Source organism: Asterias rubens, chromosome 18, assembly GCF_902459465.1.
Source record: "Asterias rubens chromosome 18, eAstRub1.3, whole genome shotgun sequence".
Lineage (NCBI taxonomy): Eukaryota > Metazoa > Echinodermata > Asteroidea > Forcipulatida > Asteriidae > Asterias > Asterias rubens.
This window is the reverse complement of record NC_047079.1, coordinates 2726458-2747559: the sequence shown is the minus strand read 5'-3', so window position 1 is coordinate 2747559 and position 21102 is coordinate 2726458. Positions and strand designations below refer to the sequence as shown.

Here is a 21102-nt window from a genome sequence, read left to right as displayed (position 1 = left end):
CTGCTGAGCAAAGAACTAGCATGGGATCCTTGAAAATATTCACGCGTAATTTCTGAAATGGCCTGCCTCATAAACCATTTTGTACTTTCTCCTTATATTTTTGAAAAACAGTAACCGGGCAAGAGCCTGAGGTTCCTCTGACCGTTGGTCACCGTCTGGACTCCTGTAACATCACCACTGGAACGTACCTCACATCTGGCGAGACATTCACCATCTCGGCTGATCTGCTGACCTCGTACCATCTCACCAAGTTTGACTCGTCCGAAGGAATGTCCATCAAAGGTAAGTACTTCTCTTAAGGTTTAAGGTTTATTGTTTCCACAGTAACGTTGTTAAACAGGTTGTAAAATATACATGTGAGGTAAAAACGTGTGGTGACAATGAAAATGTACCACTGTATACGAATGGTACACAGTTATGTCCAGAAGTACCCTGTATGGGTTTGGGTACTTTTTGTTCAACACAAAACACAATAGCCACAGATTAACATTAAACTTACACAGTTTGAAGATAATGAGGGTAGAAAGCTTCCCATCCAAAAAATATTTGCTGAGTTGCTTTTTTGAGAAATGTGTGAAACAATGCCGCAAAAATTATTTTTTGTCTCAGTTTTTAAAAACTGAGTATTTTTTTTTAAAAACGTATTTACCAGTTTTGGTATTAAAAACCAAAATCGGTAAATATGTTTTACATGCTAAAATAATGTTTGTCTCACCGAGGTCCCTAAGTTTAATCTTGGAGAGAGGGTGCCCTCCAGTGACATCATTTATAACCAACCTGTGGAAATTTGAGCTCAATTGGTCGTCGAAGTTGCGAGATAATAATGGAAGAAAAAACACCCTTGTCACACTGTCAGATGCTTGATTTCGGGACCTCAAAATCTAATTCTGAGGTCTCGAAATCAAATTCAAATGTTTTAGTGAAAATTACTTCAGAGGGAGCCGTTTCTCACAATGTTTTATACCATCAATAACTCACCATTGCTTGTTACCAAGTAAGTTTTTATGCTGACAAATAATTTGAGTAATTACCAATAGTGTCCAGTCCTTTTTAATCATGATCACTGTCAACTTAGCAGTCGCTTGTTCAAAATCAATCATCTGCACTGATGCAGTAAATCACTTGACCATAAGAACCGTAGCTACAGACAGGTATTCTTCTAGACGCATGGCACAATATTAACATATTTGTTTTTATTTAAAATTTGTTACAGTCCCACAACATATACATGTACATACATGCAGGGGCCTAGTGGGGAAATCCAGTTATACATAAACAACATGCCCGATATGTGTCCCCCAAACGTTCCAATGCTTAAAATATATTCTCTCTGCCTCTTGTACCGAAGTTATCCCCTCCCCTCCGAAAAGAAAAGAATTCCTGAGATAATTAGAATGAAGACAAAATAGAGATGGGAGGGGAAGGAGTGGGGTTGGGGATGGAGTTCACCATGCCTGGAATTTTATCTTTGAGAGGGCAAGGCCAGTTTTATTTTTCAAAGGGCACTTCTATTGCAAAACCTAAAAGTATATGGGAAACTTTTGAGGGGCACCAAGGCAAAGACCAAGACCAGGGGCAAGGCAGGTCTGCAATTGTATGGATCTTAGACTTATTGCTTACATTCTAATTAATCTTATCGAACAACTATTTATCTCTTAACTTCCAATTTACATTGTCTTTGATTCAATTTTGATTGTGATTTCGATACTGTGCAAATAAACTGATTGATTGATCGATTAATTGATTGGTAATTGGGGTTTTTCTTCTCGTCTTTATTAGGTGTCGACACCATTCAGCATTATGTTGAGGCCCTGCGCCAGGTTGTGTACACTAACAGCAAGAAATCAGACAAGAAATCTTATACATTCACCGTTACATGCACTGAGCTGAACGGACGCTTCTTGAGCAATGAGTACAAGATCTTGGTATGTCTACATTAATTTTGGTTTTATCCTTACTTTAATGAGTATTAGCACTGTATAATTTTGTTGTGCTAAGCTACTTTTTGTGCTTAAAGGAACGGTTGCCTTGGATCGATCGAGTTGGTATTTGAAAAGCATTTTAAACCGTTTGTTATGAAATGCGTATGGTTAGATAGATAATGAAAAACTTGTAGAAAATAATGATCCACACAAACATGCCTAAAAATTGCACGGTTTTTGTGTTGCATCGCAAACAATTGCAGTCGGCCATTTTGTGGAGTCAAAATTTGACTCCATAAAATGGCCGACTTAAAGGGAAAACCATGCAATTTCGAGGCATGTTTGTGTTGATCATTATATTCTACTTTAAAATTATCTATCTAACCATATGCATTTCATAACAAACAGTTTCAAACGCTTTTCAAAAAACCAACTCGCCCGATCCAAGGCAATGTGTTCCCTTAAGCAGCTCTATGAAATATGGCCCTGGTGCTTGACAACCACAGGTTCTTCTCCCAATCAACGCTACTCAAAAGAGATTTACGCACATTGCTACCGCAAACCTCACCTGGTTTAAAAAAAGATGATCTCATTCAGGTGTCAGTATAAACCAGTGTCTTACTATCCCCGAGGAAATTATATGTATTGGCGTGTCATGGCCGAGCGGTCAAGCGCAACGGACTCAAGCTCTGGGTTGTTCTGATCGGCAGAGTGTGTGCTTGAGTCTCGGTCTTATTGCTTCTTTCTTCATGTAAAGCCGTAGGTCCTGTGTGTTGTTGTGGTGTGCTCGGTCAATGTGAACGTGTGTGTGGAGATTGCCTTGAGCGTGTGTTGTCGTGTGAACAGCTAATAGTACTGTGCAAGGAGATTACCTTAGTGTTGTGATGTGCACATTCCATTTCGACGTGTGATGGAGATTTGGCCTGTAGATTTCCTCTTGTGACACGTCCCAAACATTTCTCATAGTGACGTGTACATATCAAACAAGGCCGTGGAGTGTCGGAGAGTGAACATGCTCACTGTGTGTGAACGCTTTCTTTGCCAAGAGAAAGTTCTTCTTCACATTTCCTTGGTTGTGGGATTTGAGGTGTGGTGAGGTATCAATGTATACTTGGTTTGTGTGTTTCACCATGTGTGTGTATGGGATTTGACGCTTTGCATGGTGAGGTATCAATATAGATTTGGTTTGCGGTACCCCCATGTGTGTGTTACTACTTGCCAGGTAGATTATGTTCTTTAAAGAACTACCTTGCTATATATTCTACTACCGCGGAGTAGATTTTTGGGGACTTCGGAAGACTTATCAGTTCTGAAAAGAACTGTCCTGTTTATTAACCACTACCTGGGCAGAAGGTAGGAAATCGATCGGGACTACATGTGTGTATCTTCTTGCTTGGTAGATTATGTTTTTTTTGAGAACTTGTCTAGCTTTATATTCTACTACCGCGGAGTAGGAGTTCTCAGTTCTGAAAAGAACTCTCATGTTTAATAACTACTACCTGGGCGAAAGGTAGAAAATCGGCCGAGACTGTGTATCTACTTGCTGGGTAGATTACGTCTTTTGGAAACAATTTCCTTGATTCTAATAATTTTCAAACAATCTTTTTTTTTCCAACCCCAAAGGTCAACGTCCTGCATAAGGCCGTCAAGCAGGCTGCCAGCCCCAACCACAACAAGGCTGCGTCACATAATAACATCTTATTCAAGCCGGGCAGGAACACCTTGGAGGAAGAGATGAACGAGAAGACGCCTCTCACTAAGCTGGGTCAGCTCACCGGATCAAGTAAGACATTTTCAAGAGTTTTTTACATTTTCTTTTTATACACATCAGTATTGGAGCCAGATTGAGGCTGGTATTCAAAATAGACTGTTGCATTTTTGAGATGTTACTAAAAATTTGTAATGGTTTGTTATTGTGTGGTCTATCATATGTGCCAGTCACTAAACTGGGTCAGATCACATCATCAATTAAGACATCTTGGAGTTTTCTAAAAAAGAATTTTTTTTATACTGAACACAAGTGTGATAGCCCTGGTGGGCAGTGCCAGGCACCATATTATATATTAACATGAATAATTTTGTTGAACTGCTTGCCCTTGGTGGACTAAATTGGATTTAGAGCCCACCACTAATATTGGTCTAGCTACCCCACTGTAGAGCAACTATGGGAGCCAGAGTGAGGCTGGTATTCAAAATAGACTGGTGCAATTTGTAAGAGGCTACTACATGACATGGTGTGTCATTGTGTGGTCTGGGTGCCATTCACTAAGCTGGGTCAGATCACCGCACTAATTAAGACATCTTGTAGTTTTTTAAAGTTTTTTTGTATACATGTCAATATGGGGCCAGAGTGAGGCTGGTATTCAAAATAGACTGGTGCATTTTTAAGATTGTTACGACATGACATATTTTTTTAATTGTGTAGTTCGGGTGCCATTCAAAATGACCTTTAACCAGCATCTTAAATTATTTTCAGAAGCTTTAATTGTATCTTTGCAAAAATGTTTGTATATTTAGTTTGTATCGGTGTCCAATTGGTCTCCAGAAGGATGGACTAGGGATATTTGTTTGAAATACATTTGTTTATCTCCATTGTTAAACCATGGTTAAACCACTGAGTATTACTACACCAAAACAGGGCTTGCTTAAACAAAGGGTAAGTTCAGACAGCGTACTAAGTTAGACCTGAACCGGTTTAACTTCTACGAGCAGCAGGGGGTGGTCGTAACAATAAAACCCCTTTGCGTTCAGACAGCACAGTTAATCTTTGGTTTTAAGGGGGTCAAAGAAAACGCGACCCCGTTACTCTAACATCCTGTTTATTGTCCTGTTCATTGGTCACCGTGTGTTTACATAATGATTACGGAGGTCAATGTTGTGAGTTAAACCGGATGTGGTCTTTTTTATTCTGTCCACACACAGTGTTGAAAGATAAACCCGAAGCGGTCTAAAGATAAACCCCCTCCCTGGACGGTTTATCTTTTGTGGGTTGAACTCAATTCGGACTAACTTTAGATCCGTTCAGACACACTGAGATGAACTCAATCGAGTTGAACCATGAGTTAAACCAACTTTAGTACCGTGTCTGAACGCACCAATAGAAGAGTAAAATAGTTATAACAGGTTTCCTCTCCACTAACCCCCCCCCCTCCACCAATACCCCCCTCCCCCTTCCCCATTGTTTTGGGGTTGTGATTTATGCTTAAACAAGAATACTGCTGAACAATTTCCAGCTTAGCAAAAATTAGCAGGATACCAGTCACAAGTAGTTTCATATTGCATGGTAGTTGTTATGGTAAACATATCGGGGTGAGCATAATTCTGTTGTGCCTAGCTGGGATTTTCAGACTCTTGTGTGACCACTTAGCTGTGCCAGATGGAAAAATAATGGTTGTAGCCTTTCAGGCAGCTCAAGAAGGTGTTTGTTTGTTTGCTTGTTTATTGTACAACTTTATGACTCCTGTTAAAGTGCAATTAAAATCAACATTATTATGGTTGTTTGTGCTGGTTGGGGGACTTGTGTTTATGTAAACAATGGTGCAAAAAAATAAAATAATGGCCTGCGGGTTTAACCCTAGTAGATTCTTTCTTAAAGGTTGAATGACAACACAACAAACATGAGCAGGTAAACAATGGATCTGAAGACTGCCTCTTAATGCCAGCCCTTTGTATTCAATTGTTTATCGTTATAACCTCATGAAGATATCAGGTGTTGCTTAAAGTGTTGTCTTAAGAAGTTGGGATCAAACAAACCTTAATCCCTTAATGACATAATCCCCCACCAGCAGGTACTTAATATGAGATTACAAAATAAACAACCACTTGCATGGCCATTTATATGCAAATGTGATTGTACGTTGACCAATCAGTGGTCTTGTATTGAGGTCGGGTGTTCATTGATTGGCCGGTGGTGGTGAAGTCTTCAGTCATGGTTGACCAATCATATGTGATATTAGTTAGGCGCTGGTGCGTGAATGAAATCGCTTTGGCATTGAGAAGGAAGAGGCTGGAAATTGCACACGTTGCTTGGAATCAATAGCTCAAGAAGTCGGCCATTTTGGATTATCGGCCGTCTGGGCTGTGTTGTTGAGGATCCTCTCTTTTTAAGATAGTCATGTTGAAACTTTTCCCATCGGGTATCTAGGGAAGGCAAATTGGTAAGATTTATTTTATATTTGAGGGTAGTTTTCAAATTGTATTTTAGTCTGTGGAGTGTGTGTGTATATTTCAGTGAAGGGCATTGATTAAAACCTGGCATTATGTGGGCATATGTTGGTTGGGTGTGTACACCCTCAATCATGGGTTTACTCTTACAAAGACACCAAATCAGTTGGTTGAGTTATTTTTTTGCAGATATTGTATTATACTCAAGAAAAATCACACACTTGTGCATTCATCATTAACACAGTGATTGTTCAAGGCAGTGGACACTATTGGTAATTGTCAAAGACTAGCCTTCACAGTTTGTGTATCTCAACATACACATAAAATAACAAACCTGTGAAAATTTGAGCTCAATCGGTCATCGAAGTTGCTAGATAATAATGAAAGAAAAATAACCCATGTCCCACAAAGTTGTGTGCGTTTAGATGGTTGATTTCGAGACCTCAAATTCTAAACTTGAGGTCTCGAAATCAAATTTGTGGAAAATTACTTCTTTCTCGAAAACTATGGCACTCCAGAGGGAGCCGTTTCTCACAATGTTTTATACTACCAACCACTCCCCATTACTCGTCACCAAGTAAGGTTTTATGCCAATAATTATTTTGAGTAATTACCAATAGTGTCCACTGCCTTTAAATGATATGTGAATAACATTGAGGTAACTGCCACGGTGGTTTTCAAACTGTTGTTCTTTTAAAGGGAGAAACAAAACTGTGTACCTATTTCTACCTTTGTTTTGTGGCCTGGCTGGCACTTGCCGTACATGATATTCTTCCTACTTTGGTCTTATTTCAGATTTGATTTGCTCTTGGGAAAAAAATACGTTTAAAATCATGATTAAATAACCTGAAAAGTCGGGTCCTACACTACTCGCCGTCAACTCACTCGTGCCGTCAACTCGCCGTCAACGTCAACTCCTCCAATATACATTTAAAATCTACAAAAGTAGCATAGAACTTTAAGGTATATTTGCTAAAAGATAATTTGCAAAAGTTTTAGGTTACATTTTGGAAAAAAAAATTGAGTTTTTGTCTCGTGAACAAATTTATCTTGAAGCAGCAAAACTGTCGGCCCCAATCTTGCTTTTTCACTTGGATTAGTCATGGCCCAATATTGAATATGTAAATGATTGGTACTATTTTTTTTATCAACACAAAGTCGTTTTTGTAAATGAAATTTTACCGAAAACCATAAGAAATATGTAGTTTAGCCCAGACTTAACACTGCTATGCCCCATTTATAAATTTTTGAGGTAAATTTAATGAGTTGACGGCACGAAAATGAGTTGACAGCGAGTTGACGGCACGGCGGCGAGTTGACGGCAAGTACATGTAGTAGGACTGGAAAAGTCTCTTGAAGCCTACACCATGTGTACATGTAGTTCAGCCTTGGTACTTTATAAAATACTTCTATAAATTCTATTTGGTTTGGCACGACTCTGGGCTCTGCCACGCCTGTCTGAATCCGGTTTTAGGGATACATCAAAGACAATTGTCATAAAATTGTCCATCCTCCTGGGCTTCTTGATCTTAATGTGCCTTTTATTTTGTCACCTTCTCTAGGTACAGCCATGACAGTTGTCATTGTCATCTGCGTTGGCTTCCTCGTCTTCATGATCGTTCTAGGAGTGTTCCGTATCTACGCAGCTCACCGTGACAGCGCGTACGACCAGCAAGACTTTGACTGGGACGACTCCGCTCTGAATATCACCGTTAACCCAATGGAAGGGGTGAGTTGTCATAGTCATTGTCCTTGTGTGACTTATGTCATTTTTATTCTACTGGTCATGTGACATGACAAGGCAATTAACTACAGGCAACTTGTTCTTGACCATCGGCGGCAAAACGCCTAATTTCATAAAGCTGTTAAGCAGAAAATACTCCTTGAAAATTTGCTTTGCTAAGCAAAAATTTAGTTGGGCACCAGCTGCAACAGTACAAACTTAATGTAATTTTGGCTTGTAACCTTTTTCTGCTTAGCAATAAGTGCTAAGCAGTATTTGTGCTTACAGGCTTTATGAAAATGGGCCCTCCCTGACGTAATGTTTTTTGGTGGATAGAGAGCATGTTTGTATTAGACAAAGGTTGTGGTTGGCTCTGTCAAAAGTGTGCATCAAACTTGAAAGTTGCCTGAAAACAAATTGCCTCTTTTTCACAAAGCCTCAAAGTGAAAAACACAGTGAAATTATAATAACTTGAACAGTACCTACTGTATTTTCCGATCTAGGAGGATGGATTAGTTGAAATATTGATTTAGTATACCTGTATGAAATTGATTTTGTTTCATTGTTTTGTATGTTTAGTAAAGGTTAACTTGTGTGCTTCTATTTGTTATCTTTCTTTCTTACTATTGTTGTGTAAGCAGTTTTCATTTGTTACCGATGACTTTGTTTGACTTTTTTTTTGAAAAAAAAACCCACTAAAACTTTTTATTTGTGATTTTGCCGTTTTCTGTAAGGACCCCAATGGAAATAAGTCTAGGTTATTGGCTTTTGGGGCTATCCTTGAATAATTTTGTGCAGTAGTTCTATCTTGTGTTCTATTTTTGTTTACCTTATTTGATTGTCTTTGCTCATGTTGTTGTTTATGTATTTTTGGCATGTTCTTACTGTATTTTTATCCAAATAAATTCAATCAATCAATCAATCAATCAATCAACAATAATAATTCACTGTCGTTGTAAATATTTCCTGCATAGTTACATGTACCATGACAATTATGACCACTGTGTATTCCCCTATATTTGTGAATGCTTAGAAGCAGATGTTACTATCTTTTTATCTGTTTTTTAATCTGAAAACTATAACCTGAAACACGGCTATGGCTGAAACACGGTCACATGGGATGAACTAATATAGTCTAGTGACCGCGCGCGCGTGTTTTGCGGGAACTAGTTCCCGAGCGGGCACCCGCACTAGTCTTTGAAAATAGTGCCCGGTTACAGCGCCCTCTCTTGACTTGAACCATGCACAGCAACTACAAAACTTCTTTTCTTTTCCACATTTCTGTTCTTATTTCACATTTAAGACCGAGCTGTGTTATAAAACACATATTGACTGGCATAATTCGGTACCTAGTGTACGTCTATTCCCCCTTGGCCTGTGAGCGACCAGAAGAGGGGCCTATTATAGGTCCCTCTTCTGACCACTCAAAGTCCCTCGGGGGAATAGACGCACACTAGTTACCTCATTGCCAGTCAATATATGTACACTATTAGACCTGTTGCTACCCAACTATTAAAATTGTCCCATGGAGAGGCCTAGACCAAGTTTACAGTTTTGCCTATCCCAACAAAAAATCTGCTGATCCTAACTAGATTTTAAAAACAAATCCCAACCATAGATGGGTATATGCTATAGTTGGGGCGGAAAACAGGCCCATTATTCTCTAAAGGACTGCAAGTCATTTTCATGTGCCTTTGAACAGCTTTGAGAAGCATTTATCAATACAATTATTATTAGTTTTACCACAGCAGGCAAAAGAAAGATTGCATTTTCCTTTGTGCTGGAAGCTCCTTGAGTTCGGACTATTAAGGCCCATAGCCTCAGATCTCAAGCAGGGCTTCGTTTTTGATAGAGCAAGGGCACCAAGGCATTTTCTTCTTGGTAAAGGGCACCCTATGAAGAAATTGCAAATTTTGTACTGGAGCATTTCTAGGGCACCAAGGCAATGACCAGGGGACACGGAGGCAATCGCCTTCGTTGCCTCCGTGAAGTATCAGGCCTGCTCAAGGGTCTTTCATATGATCCTTGCTCTTCCTTAAGGCTCCTTATTGTTATTATTATCGCTCTTTTTTTTTAAAGTATTTTAGGCCTATAATTTAGTTGATGTAAATTGTTTTCAAAAAAATGTTTTTGCTTTTTGAAAAGTACATGTAAGCACATAATGAGTAAACTGCCTGAAATTCTTTTTTAAATCTAAACGCTGTGCATATTGCATGTAAACAGCACCATTGTCACTAGCACTTTATGGTTTCTGCGGATTCTTAAAAAAGTATTAGCAATACTAAAAGGAACGTGACAGAATTGGTTAGAAACAAAATTTAGGCCTTAACTGTGTTTAATTCTGTAATTTGAGGTCTTAAAAAAATTGGATGGAGCTTGTAGAGAATCAAATAATGCCACATGTAAAAAAAGTAATGTAAAATGTGAGCAATATTGTAGATGTATTGTAGTTTAAGTTCTTATCTTATCTTATCTTTTATTTGTCTCCTGTTTTATTCACTTACTTTCTGTCTTAAAAATGTAGTTAAGTGTAGCATTAAAGGGGTTTTTAAAAGTTTTAATTTTTAATTAGTAGTAGAATTCATTCTAATTGATTGTTTTCTGTCTTCCCCCCCCCCCCCACCACTCGCAGCCCGTGGAAACACACATCGGTATAGAAAGTGACTCCAGCGATGAAGATGACGATGACAGTTGTCAAGATGACCTGGACGACAGCTCCGAAGACGATGACGACGAGGACGATGACGACGAAGATGGAGCCGGAGAAATCGATGTGGAAATCAAAGGCACCCAACTGGAGTGGGACGACTCTACTCTCAAATTCTAAGGGAGTAAAAAAATACCCCCCCCCCACCCTTTGATGTTTCTTTCTTTAACTCTTGCTTCACTGGACATTCAATTTTTTAGCGGGTAGCTCGGAAAACATCATTGAGCATAACATTAAATCGTCGTCTCAGTGCGATAAGGTCAAGGCATTGTATTTTGCTTTGTTTTAAAAAGGGCAAGGGCACCAAGGCATCTTTTGTTTTGGTAAAGGTCACCCTGTGAAGAAATTGAAAATTTCTACTTGATTATTTCAGGGGCACCAAGGCATTAACCAGGGGCAAGGAGGCAATCGCAATCGTTGCCTCTGTAAAGTATCAGGCCTGCTTTCTAAGAAAATCCGATTTCTGATTTCTTAGCCCTCGGGTAAAATCTGAAGAATTTTGCTTAAATAGCCTGAAAAGTCTATAAAAGCCAGTAAGCCTACACATCATGTTAACATATCGGATGGAGGTCAGTCCTTGTACTTTATCAACTGTTTCTACTTTTTTTCCCCCCAAGAACTAAATAATCACGCCTGAAGGTTGTTAGTTGCAACTTCATACTCGTAATAATCAAAAAGTCAATAAGTGAGTTGTTTTTTTACAAGTTTGGACAAATTTAAGCAAAATCCATAAGTAAATGTTTTTCAAAGAAACTGAGTGTTTCTTTTTTACCAACGATTACTTTGGAGACCACTCTTGATCAATAAACTCCATTAACCAGGAGCTCCGAAATATGCAACAGCAATTTTATGAAGTTCATACAAACTGCATTTCCGACCTTATTGTCTTGAGACGACGCAAAACATTCTAGTGTACATTTTTAACAATTAATGATAAATCTTTAATTTTTAAAATAGAAGCAAGTACAAACAGATTCTTATTTTGTTTTGAGGTTCTTGTCTATGGAGGGCATTATGGGATATGTATAAATTTTAAAAAGTCGATCCATGACAAATTATTTGCACGTGTTAAAAATCCGAGCGTTGTTGGGTTTTTTCTAAACACTAGTTTGTAAAATTAAGCAGTAGGAGCACTTTTCATTTCTACGATAAAATTTGACTGCGAAGTAGAAATAACTTGTAAGATAATAATTGAAAAAACTATTAAAAAATAACATCGTTCAAGTGAAACAGCTGTTTTAATCGTTAAGGTTTTGCTTTTTATTTATTTTTTATAATGGACATTCATTTTAAAGCGATTTACGTAAATTAAATTAGAAATCTTTTTAGATGCTCTCTGCTGCACTTCATTTTAAAAATTATATCTTAAGTTGTTTCCTTCGCTAAACCTGAAATGAACTGTGCATCAAATGTGGACATTAAATCTTTCAGTTGATTCTTGAAAAATTCTCATTCGAGAAAGACTCATTAAAAAAACTCTTTTATTGAATTTATTTCTTAAATTCTGTTGTTGTTTTGGCATACATCAAAGTGTAGTTTAAGAAATGTGGTGCTTTCTGACTTAATTGTTATGGATGCACTGACAAACAAAGATCTGCAGCAATATTTAAGACAATTCATTAATTGTTGAACTAAAAGAAGAATTACAGTTACATTTCAGCTCTCCTTCACCGACAAAAACAAAAGAAAATTAACACAAAATATCTGTCAAGTATTTAGAAACTTTCAGAATAACCTTGAAGTGAAGAGGAATAATTTGATGAGTTTTTTTTGTTCTTTGTGAAAAATCGAACAACTTCTTTAATTTGTCATCTTTTTACAATTTTTTTTCACATCCTTTTTTTTCTCTCAAAGTTTCTAAATAACGAACAGTCTAAATTGTGTAAAGAGCTTATATTATCTAAAAAATATTTAAAGCACATGTATTTCATAGTTGTTTAGATTTTTAGAAAACGTCAGCACTCGGATTTTAAAGGAGAGTATAAAATTCATAGATTTTCACCCATGTTGTAAAAGGAGTTTTGTTTTGAGTTTTTCGCTTCAATTTTAACCATAATCACGAGGTAATAATTATTTACAATTATCAGACTTTTCTGCGGATTATCCTGCATGCAAATCGTATAAGTATGTCGCAGGAGGAATTTCTTTTACATATTTTACAAATTTCTAGGTTATATCTTGATGGGTGTTAGTGTATATTTGTACAAATAATACTGTGCTAATCAGTTGTTAGACCGATTCTAAGCTACGGAAAAGTCAAAATTAGATACATTTTCCAAGTCGTTGAAAAGTATTTTTTTTTTTAAAGTCCAAGGAATTTTTCAGTAAAAGTTGTTGAATCCACCTACGAAAGTTTCATCTATGTGCGAGGAATACCGATATTATATTAGATTCCGTTCCAACTACAGTCAAAATTTTGTGCAATTTGCGGTTTTTTTCTTCTTCTTGTACACTTTTCTTAGTCAAGGTAGAAGCACCAGTAATAAGTCATTTGAAGGTATTGGTAAAATTCCTGGTATTTTGTAGTTAATTGAGTAATCAGTGTTTCGAGAAAATCTTTATAGCATTACATAGGGCCTTTTTATAGAGCTGTTAAGCATCTGGTAAGCACCTAGAAATATTGCTAAGCTGGTATTGTGACCAGCTAAAACACCACGTCTCTATGACCAGCTTTAACTCGCTTGCTAAGCATTACTTCACTGCTCAGCAGCTCTATGAAAGTCTACCATGTTTTTACAAAGTGTTTTGTTACCCAGTTTAAAAAATGATGGTTCCCCCCTGAAAGAAATTTCTTATTAGTTTATATTCGAAGAGAGGTCGCTATGTCATGTAAACACCAATTGTTGTAACTTGTAACTACACAGTATAAAAAATGAAAAGACAATTCTAGCTTGTACAGTTGTTGTATGTTAGAAAGAGTGTACCAAGTAAAATTGCTGGATATATTTTTGTCTGCTTATATATAAACTATGTTGCCACTTATTCAGGACTCGTGTTGCATTTTGCCGAATGCTTTCCCCATTTGATGTTGAGGGTGCTTTGTGTAGCTGCACCAATCATAATTGAAATGAAATAAAAAATAACATCAGTGAGTCACCTGACATACTGTAATATGGTACCCAATCTCATCTGACTCTAAAATGTATACATTTGTTCTCGGTTACCCAGTCTACTGGCTTCTTGACTATTTCACAGGATAGCGAAGCTGAATCTTCTTGCTTGTACCTGCCGCTACTTTAAACATTACTGGACATTCAAGGACCAGTCAGAATTCTACCCAAGTGGTCCTGCTGGCTACCTATGTTTTGAAAATCATAACAATTTAAAAAAATGGAAAATGGACTTGTGGAAAAGCTGATGGAGTGGTGAAATGACAAGCTAACTGGTCCTGCTGGCCAGTCACTCAAAAAGTTTAGGAGAAATCCCCTGGCAAGCGGAACACTGTAAGCAGCGCCATGACATCGGGTCCTGATGATATGTGCATTACACTGGACAAAACTTATGATCGTATAAATAAAATTTGAAATCTCCATCTCTGAAATTGCTGTTCAGACTGAACCTCGCAACACAGAGCTCCTTTGTTATAAGGCATACAAACATCTGTACATGTACATTGCTATTTTTTGTGAGTATTGAATTTAATGTCTGGTAAAAACTTGTCCTCATTATTAATCAGTATTGATATTTTGTGATTGTGGATTTTTTTAAACAATAACCCTTAGTTTTATCGCAAGCGTCCATTGCCATTAAGAAAGAAAAAAGTTCACGCAATCTCTGCCAGCAGTATAAAGCAACTTATAATATTTAATAAAAATAATGTAAAAAAACAAATAAACCGACAGCAAAATGTAAAAAGCTTTCCTGATCTGTAGAATAATAAAACTGGTTTGAAGATACAAATTCTTGCTAATATTATAAATATTTCCAAAAAGTTGTTTTTCTCTTTCACCTTTTTTTCTTTTTTTTGCACCATGGATGCATATATAATTTGCATAAATAAGGCTATTTAATTCGCATATGAAAATCATATTTGGTTGGTTTGATATTATTTTGAAGCTCCTTCAACGACTCGATAAGTTTTTCACTTGTTGAGACAAAAAGATAAAACAAAAGCCACCATTATTCATGATGGAAGCATTACAGAAAAATTCAAAGAAGAAAACAAAATGTATGTCTTAAAAATTCGTTTATAAGAAGCAGTCACCAAGTCCAAAATGGTCCAAACCTTAAAACATTAACTCATATATGAATATTTACAAGCAAATGAATATTCAACAGCTATTCATAATTTGAAGGTAACATAAAAGTAAACCGAGTTTCAGATATAACCCCATCCAACCGATTATGATTCGAGCTATAAATTAAACTATCTTTAACGCCACAGCCACCTATAAAAAAAAAAATATAAAAGAAAAAGTTAAACTCAAGACATGGGTGATAAATGATGAATGTTTAACACTGTTATTGTTTACGCCAATCTATTGAAAAACTGTAACGGCATAAATAGTTATTTTGTAAGATACCTAGTTTCATATTTATCGCCAATAACAGAATGGACCCATTTCATGAAATATGTAAATTGTTCATAGACCGTGCACACTCACATTTTGGTTGGCAAAAATGAGGGAACAACGCGCTGTTTTGTACATGGCAGCATGACGCTGACGCGATTGTGTGTCTGCTTAGTGCACAACTCTATGGCGTTTGCCTACCAATAGGGTCTGTACGCACGCATGAATGTAATTAGCATAATTTCATGAAAAGGGTTCACTGCATTGCTTACATGAAGTATAGCACGAAGTAGATACCAGTATTTAGACTCCTTGTACAGTCGACTCTCGTTATAACAAGATCCCTGGGACTGACCAAATTACACGTACCTCTTTATATTAACAAGAAATGTTGTTATAAGACAGCAAAACAAAAACACACAAAGGGCTAGTAGAAATGAGATTCAGGACTTCAGAGTATTCTATTTATAAGCGGAACCTCTGTTTAACAGTGCTCTTTATAACAGGGGTCAACTTTATAACAGGGACGTTTTATAAGAGAACACCAAAAACAAAGAAACACAGTAGAAATGAGATTCAGGACTTCAGAATGTACTCTTTATAAGCAGAATCTTAATTTAACAGTGATCTTTATAACATGGGTAGACTTTATTAACAGGAACATTGTTGTGTAAGAGGACACCAAAAACAAAGAAACGAAAAAAGCAGAAATACCAGAATGTACTTTTTATAAGCAGAACCTCTTTTGAACAGTGGTCTTTATAATGAGGGTTGACTGTATAACACAATGTTTGAGTTTGATTAATCAAAATATTAATTAAAATGGGTGAATAGAACATTATTTTACCATCTCCTTGAAGTATATACAACACTGACAACCAGGCATGAATGGTTTTCACACAAAACTTACTTTCACAGGTTCCTTTTTTCCATGTTTAACAGTTGCATTCCTTGTTAATTTAATATTATTAGCTCAGTAATAATTTATGTACCATTCTTTATTGTATCTCACTCATGTCGTGTGGTTGACCAGTAAAATTTTCCAAACCGGAATGGAGTCTTCTTGTGTTTTATTTTGTGTTCAATAGAGGGCCGTGTTTGAATTAACAACTTTGGCGGCGACTATTGGGCCTGAACGCTGTGAAGTTTTATTTTTTATTATTCTATGGCGTGTCATGGCCGAGTGGTCTGGGTCACTGTACCCAAGTGCTCTTGGCCCAATTTCATAGAGTTGCTTAAGCAGAAAATATTGCTTAACAGTTTTCTGCTAAGCAGAAATGAGCAGGGTACCAATCACTAATTGTACTTGTGGCATTGTCGTTTGGCTGGTAACCTTACTCTAGTGAGCATAGTTTTGTTATTCTTAGCTACTTTTTGTGCTTAAGAAGCTCTATAAAAATTGAGCCCTGGTGTTGTCAGCAGCAGAGTGTGGGTTTGAATCCCTGTCATGACACTTGGGCCTTGAGCAAGGCATTTAACCATAGGCGCTTGTAAAAAGTTGGGAAGGTAGTGCTCCTAGTGGATGATACCCATGCTTACATCTTTACAGACTGTGAAGGGGGTAACCCAGTTTCAGACCAAGGCGTAGGTGGCAATGTACGCTGGTGACGGTTAATTTGGGTCGACGGCCCAAATCAGTGAAGTGTGTAGCCCTCGCCTTGAAGTAGCCTTATGATTTTTTTTCGTGATCTCTAATTTGTTTAAATAATACTAACTGTCATTGTAGCCAACCGCTTAAGCCATTGATAATGTCCCTTGATTCTGATGTGGTTCAGATTCATTAGTCATGGGTCAGGTTACCAGACTCATTTAATGACAAGCCATGTCTGATTTACGGCTACGGCTATGACTATGACCATTGGTTGCAGCAGTAGTGTGGAAAAAGAGGCATTTTCAGTGATTCAATTATAGTTACTTCAGAAAACATTAATTCAGACACTTACAATGTATCACATGGATAATAGGTTAACTTGGCTCTATTTCAAAAAAGCACACACAAATTATACTTGATGTAATTCATTTGCAAATTTCAAAATTTTGTCAAGAAAATAGTAAAAAAAAATTTTTTTATTCCAGTGGTTCGTTTCGGATCCTCAGTAAAAATTTGATAATTGAAATTATGCAATACAGTCGACTCGTGTTATACTAAGATCACTAGGACTGGCCACAATTACCTCTTTAAAGGCAGTGGACACTATTGGAAGTTACTCAAAATAATTATTAGCGTGAAACCTTACTTGGTAACAGTAATGGGGAGAGGTTGATAGTATAAAACATTGTGAGAAACGGCTCTCTCTGAAGTGACGTAGTTTTCGAGAAAGAAGTAATTTTCCACGAATTTGATTTTGAGACCTCAGAATTAGATTTGGAGGTCTCGAAATCAAGCATCTGAAAGCACACAACTTCGTGTGACAAGGGATTGACTTTCATAGTAATCTCGCAACTTCGATGACCAATTGAGCTCAAATTTTTACAGGTTTGTTATTTATGCATATGTTGAGATACACCAAGTGAGAAGACTGGTCTTTGACAATTACCAATAGGTGTCCGGTGTCTTTAATACAAAACAAACGTTTTTAAAAGAGGACAGCAAAACAAAGAAACACACTAGAAATGAATTCAGGACTTCAGAATGTTTTCTTTATATTAAGCAGAACCTCTTTAAAACTGCTCTTTATAAACAAGGGTTTACTGTAACCCATTATAAGCCCCCAAAACAATATAAATGACACTGATAAAATATAGAACTAAAACTATAGATTTCTAAGGTGTAATAAAAACAATTTCTTAAAAGACAAATACCTTTATAAATTGTCATAAAAATATAGTATTTAAGCTTTATTGAAAATATTTGCAAGGTTTTGTTGGCCTTTGATGATACCCTTTTGTGCAGAATTACAGGCAGTGTACAACAATAAATAATAATAATAATGTTAATAATACTAATACTTATTTGGGAAAATAGTCATCTTAACTAGCGGCTGAGAAGCTGAATTGCGACGGGCGCGGCTACAATGTGTTTGAGCCCGAGTTCTCGTCCAAACTTAGGATGAGTTCAATGCGTCCTACATCTAGGGATACGGAACTGAACTCGTCTTAAGTCATTAGATTAATCCTAAGTTAGGAAGAGTTTGGTGGAATCGACCCCTGGTCACATACACACTTTATACATGTTGTATTATAACTACCACATACAAAATTAAGAAATGTTAAAATTAACAGCTGAACAAGTTGTGAGATGTGGCCTTTTATTATCACAAAATAATTCTGGTGCATTTTCCTAAATCAAGCTGTGTATAAATTGTGTAAAATTTTGTTTTTTTAAACATGTGACATCACACTTTGAAGGTCTGTTTATTTGTTAATTTAGATGATCTTCCTAACAAAGCTAATTCAACAAAGCTCCCACAAGGTTTAAACATCAAGCCTGACAACGGCCAATCTCTCTCATACAAACATTGGTTAAACGACTATGATTAGGCCGAGTAAAAAAAGAAACATGTTTAGCATCCAGGTTTCTCAAAAAAAGGAAGGAGGGGCTTTTTAATTGTTATTTTTTTTATTTTAAGATGGCCGCCGTTCTTTTTAAAATGTCAAGTATCCATTTTTTTTTCTACTGCTCAAACACACAATACATAAATGAAACACTTTGGTCAAGACATTCAGACAAGACATTCAGACAAGACATTCAGATTGTTTTAGCTGAGATCGATTGTTTAAAATAACCCTTTTTTCATATAAAATAAATAAAAAATCATAAAAAAAAAAAATAAAAAAATGAAATAAAATGTACATAAAACAACAAAATAAAAAAGGAGGCGGCCTCTGAAAAGGAAGCGGGCAGGGACGCTAAACATGTTTCTTTTTTTACTCGGCCTTATTAAGTGCTAAAATCAAGAAATTCTGATTCAGTAACAAGATGACAATTGTGCTTATTCTGGTTGTTGTAAAATCGGCAGTCAGCTTGGCCGGATTTGAACCCACAACCTTGTGATTGCAAGTCCTGCTGCTTGACCATGGTGGACATAGGCACATTTCAGTTATTTCAGTCTGCTTTTTATGACGCAAAACAATACAAGACAAGTTTTATGGAGTGCTCTTTACTGCGGTATTATTCTGTAAACAATGCCCTGAAATAAGATCCCTTATATATAATACTTAGCAAGGCCTTGGTTGAAAAAAATATATAATAAATAAATCTGTCTAACTATATGAAATCCTGTGGCACACTCAATTGCCATGAATGCCTAGCTAAAGAGAAACACAGATATGAACAACAAATGGTGAGTTTCTTCGTATTCGCTTTAGTAGTGAATTGAGGCAGGAAATATAGCAAAATAATCAAATTGAGAGAATTACATGTAGGCAATATTTCCCAATAGCACACAATTTTTGGTGGTGTATTAATTTTGAAGGCAGTATAATGAATGTGTGTTTCTTTATTAACGAGTTGATTTGAGACAGGAAACATGTCAAAAGGCAGTATAATGAATGTGTGTTTCTTTATTAACGAGTTGATTTGAGACAGGAAACATGTCAAAAGGCAGTATAATGAATGTGTGGTTCTTTATTAACGAGCTGATTTGAGACAGGAAACATGTCAAATGGCAGTATAATGAATGTGTGTTTCTTTATTAACGAGCTGATTTGAGACAGGAAACATGTCAAATGGCAGTATAATGAATGTGTGTTTCTTTATTAACGAGCTGATTTGAGACAGGAAACATGTCAAATGGCAGTATAATGAATGTGTGTTTCTTTATTAACGAGCTGATTTGAGACCGGAAACATGTCAAATGGCAGTATAATGAATGTGTGTTTCTTTATTAACGAGTTGATTTGAGACAGGAAACATGTCAAAAGGCAGTATAATGAATGTGTGTTTCTTTATTAACGAGTTGATTTGAGACAGGAAACATGTCAAAAGGCAGTATAATGAATGTGTGTTTCTTTATTAACGAGTTGATTTGAGACAGGAAACATGTCAAATGGCATACAAAAAGAGAATTAGGCACTATTTCCCAAATGCACAGAGGTTGTTGGTGGTATAGTATGTATGTATGTATTTGCAAGACGGTAAAATATTAAATGTTACGGGCACTGGACACTATTGGTACCGGTAATTATTCAAAAACGTACTTGATCATGAGCAATTAAGAGTTGTTAATAGTATAAAACATTGTGAGAAACCACTCCCTCTGAAGTAGCATAATTTTTGAGTAAGATGTAATTTCTCACTCAAATATTAAAAGGCTTCAGGTCGAAGCCTTTTATTATGGGCATCTGAAAGCACACAAATTTGTACAACAAGGGCGTTCTTTCTTTCATTTTTCTCATGCAACTTTGGCGACCAAATGAGTCAAAATGTACACAGGTTTGTTATTTTATGCTTATAATTGGATACACCAAGTGAGAATACTGGTCTTTGACATTTACCAAGAGTTTCCAGTGCCTTATTGAGAATGGAACAAATATGGATACATTGGCTAAAGTAGGATCAGTTATGAAACAATGACCAGTCAGTCAGACATAGGTCAGGCCTGCCATTTCATCTTGGAGAGGGCAAGGCCTTTTATATTTTGCAAAGGGCACTTCCAGTGGAAAATCTTGAATTTGAAGGGGCACCAAAGCGAAGGATCGAAAACTTACATCAAGGCACAGAAACCACAAGACACATTGTGGCACGATACGTTTTTTTAAAATTTGGCCGAATCATCAAATTTACTTTATATTTAAGAAATATTATGCATTATTCCATTTATAACAAATGCTTTGTATAGCCCAAAGTGCCCTATCTAAGGCAACATGTCCCTTTAAACATACAGCAAATACTTAACAAGTTTTCATTAAGTTGATTTCAGATTAATAATAAGTCACAAATGCACCAACTAAATTCTATAGTAAAAGAAATACTTAAGTTTTTGCTTGTTAAAAAAACATATAGTTCTGGTCATGAATAAATTCTGAGCTACATTCTCTCAAAGAACTTCTTGAAATTGGATCCTTGACAACTGAAGTGCGGTAATCTTCACTTATGAAGCAGCACTTATAAGGGAGAAGAAGAAGGCTTTGATG

General features: G+C 36.6%; 1 protein-coding gene across 2 annotated transcripts in view; it reads left to right on the top strand.

Moving 5' to 3' along the window:
* LOC117302696 (calsyntenin-1-like) overlaps positions 1–16080 on the top strand; it is a 32027-nt gene extending 15947 nt beyond the window's left edge. For both annotated transcript variants that reach the window (XM_033786694.1, XM_033786693.1), the window contains exons 9-13: positions 112–282; positions 1780–1925; positions 3546–3705; positions 7649–7815; positions 10442–16080. In XM_033786694.1, the coding sequence (XP_033642585.1) occupies positions 112–282; positions 1780–1925; positions 3546–3705; positions 7649–7815; positions 10442–10636 (839 nt within the window). In that variant the 3' untranslated portion in view covers positions 10637–16080. The remainder of the gene's footprint in view (positions 1–111; positions 283–1779; positions 1926–3545; positions 3706–7648; positions 7816–10441) is intronic.
* Positions 16081–21102: the final 5022 nt, after the last annotated feature.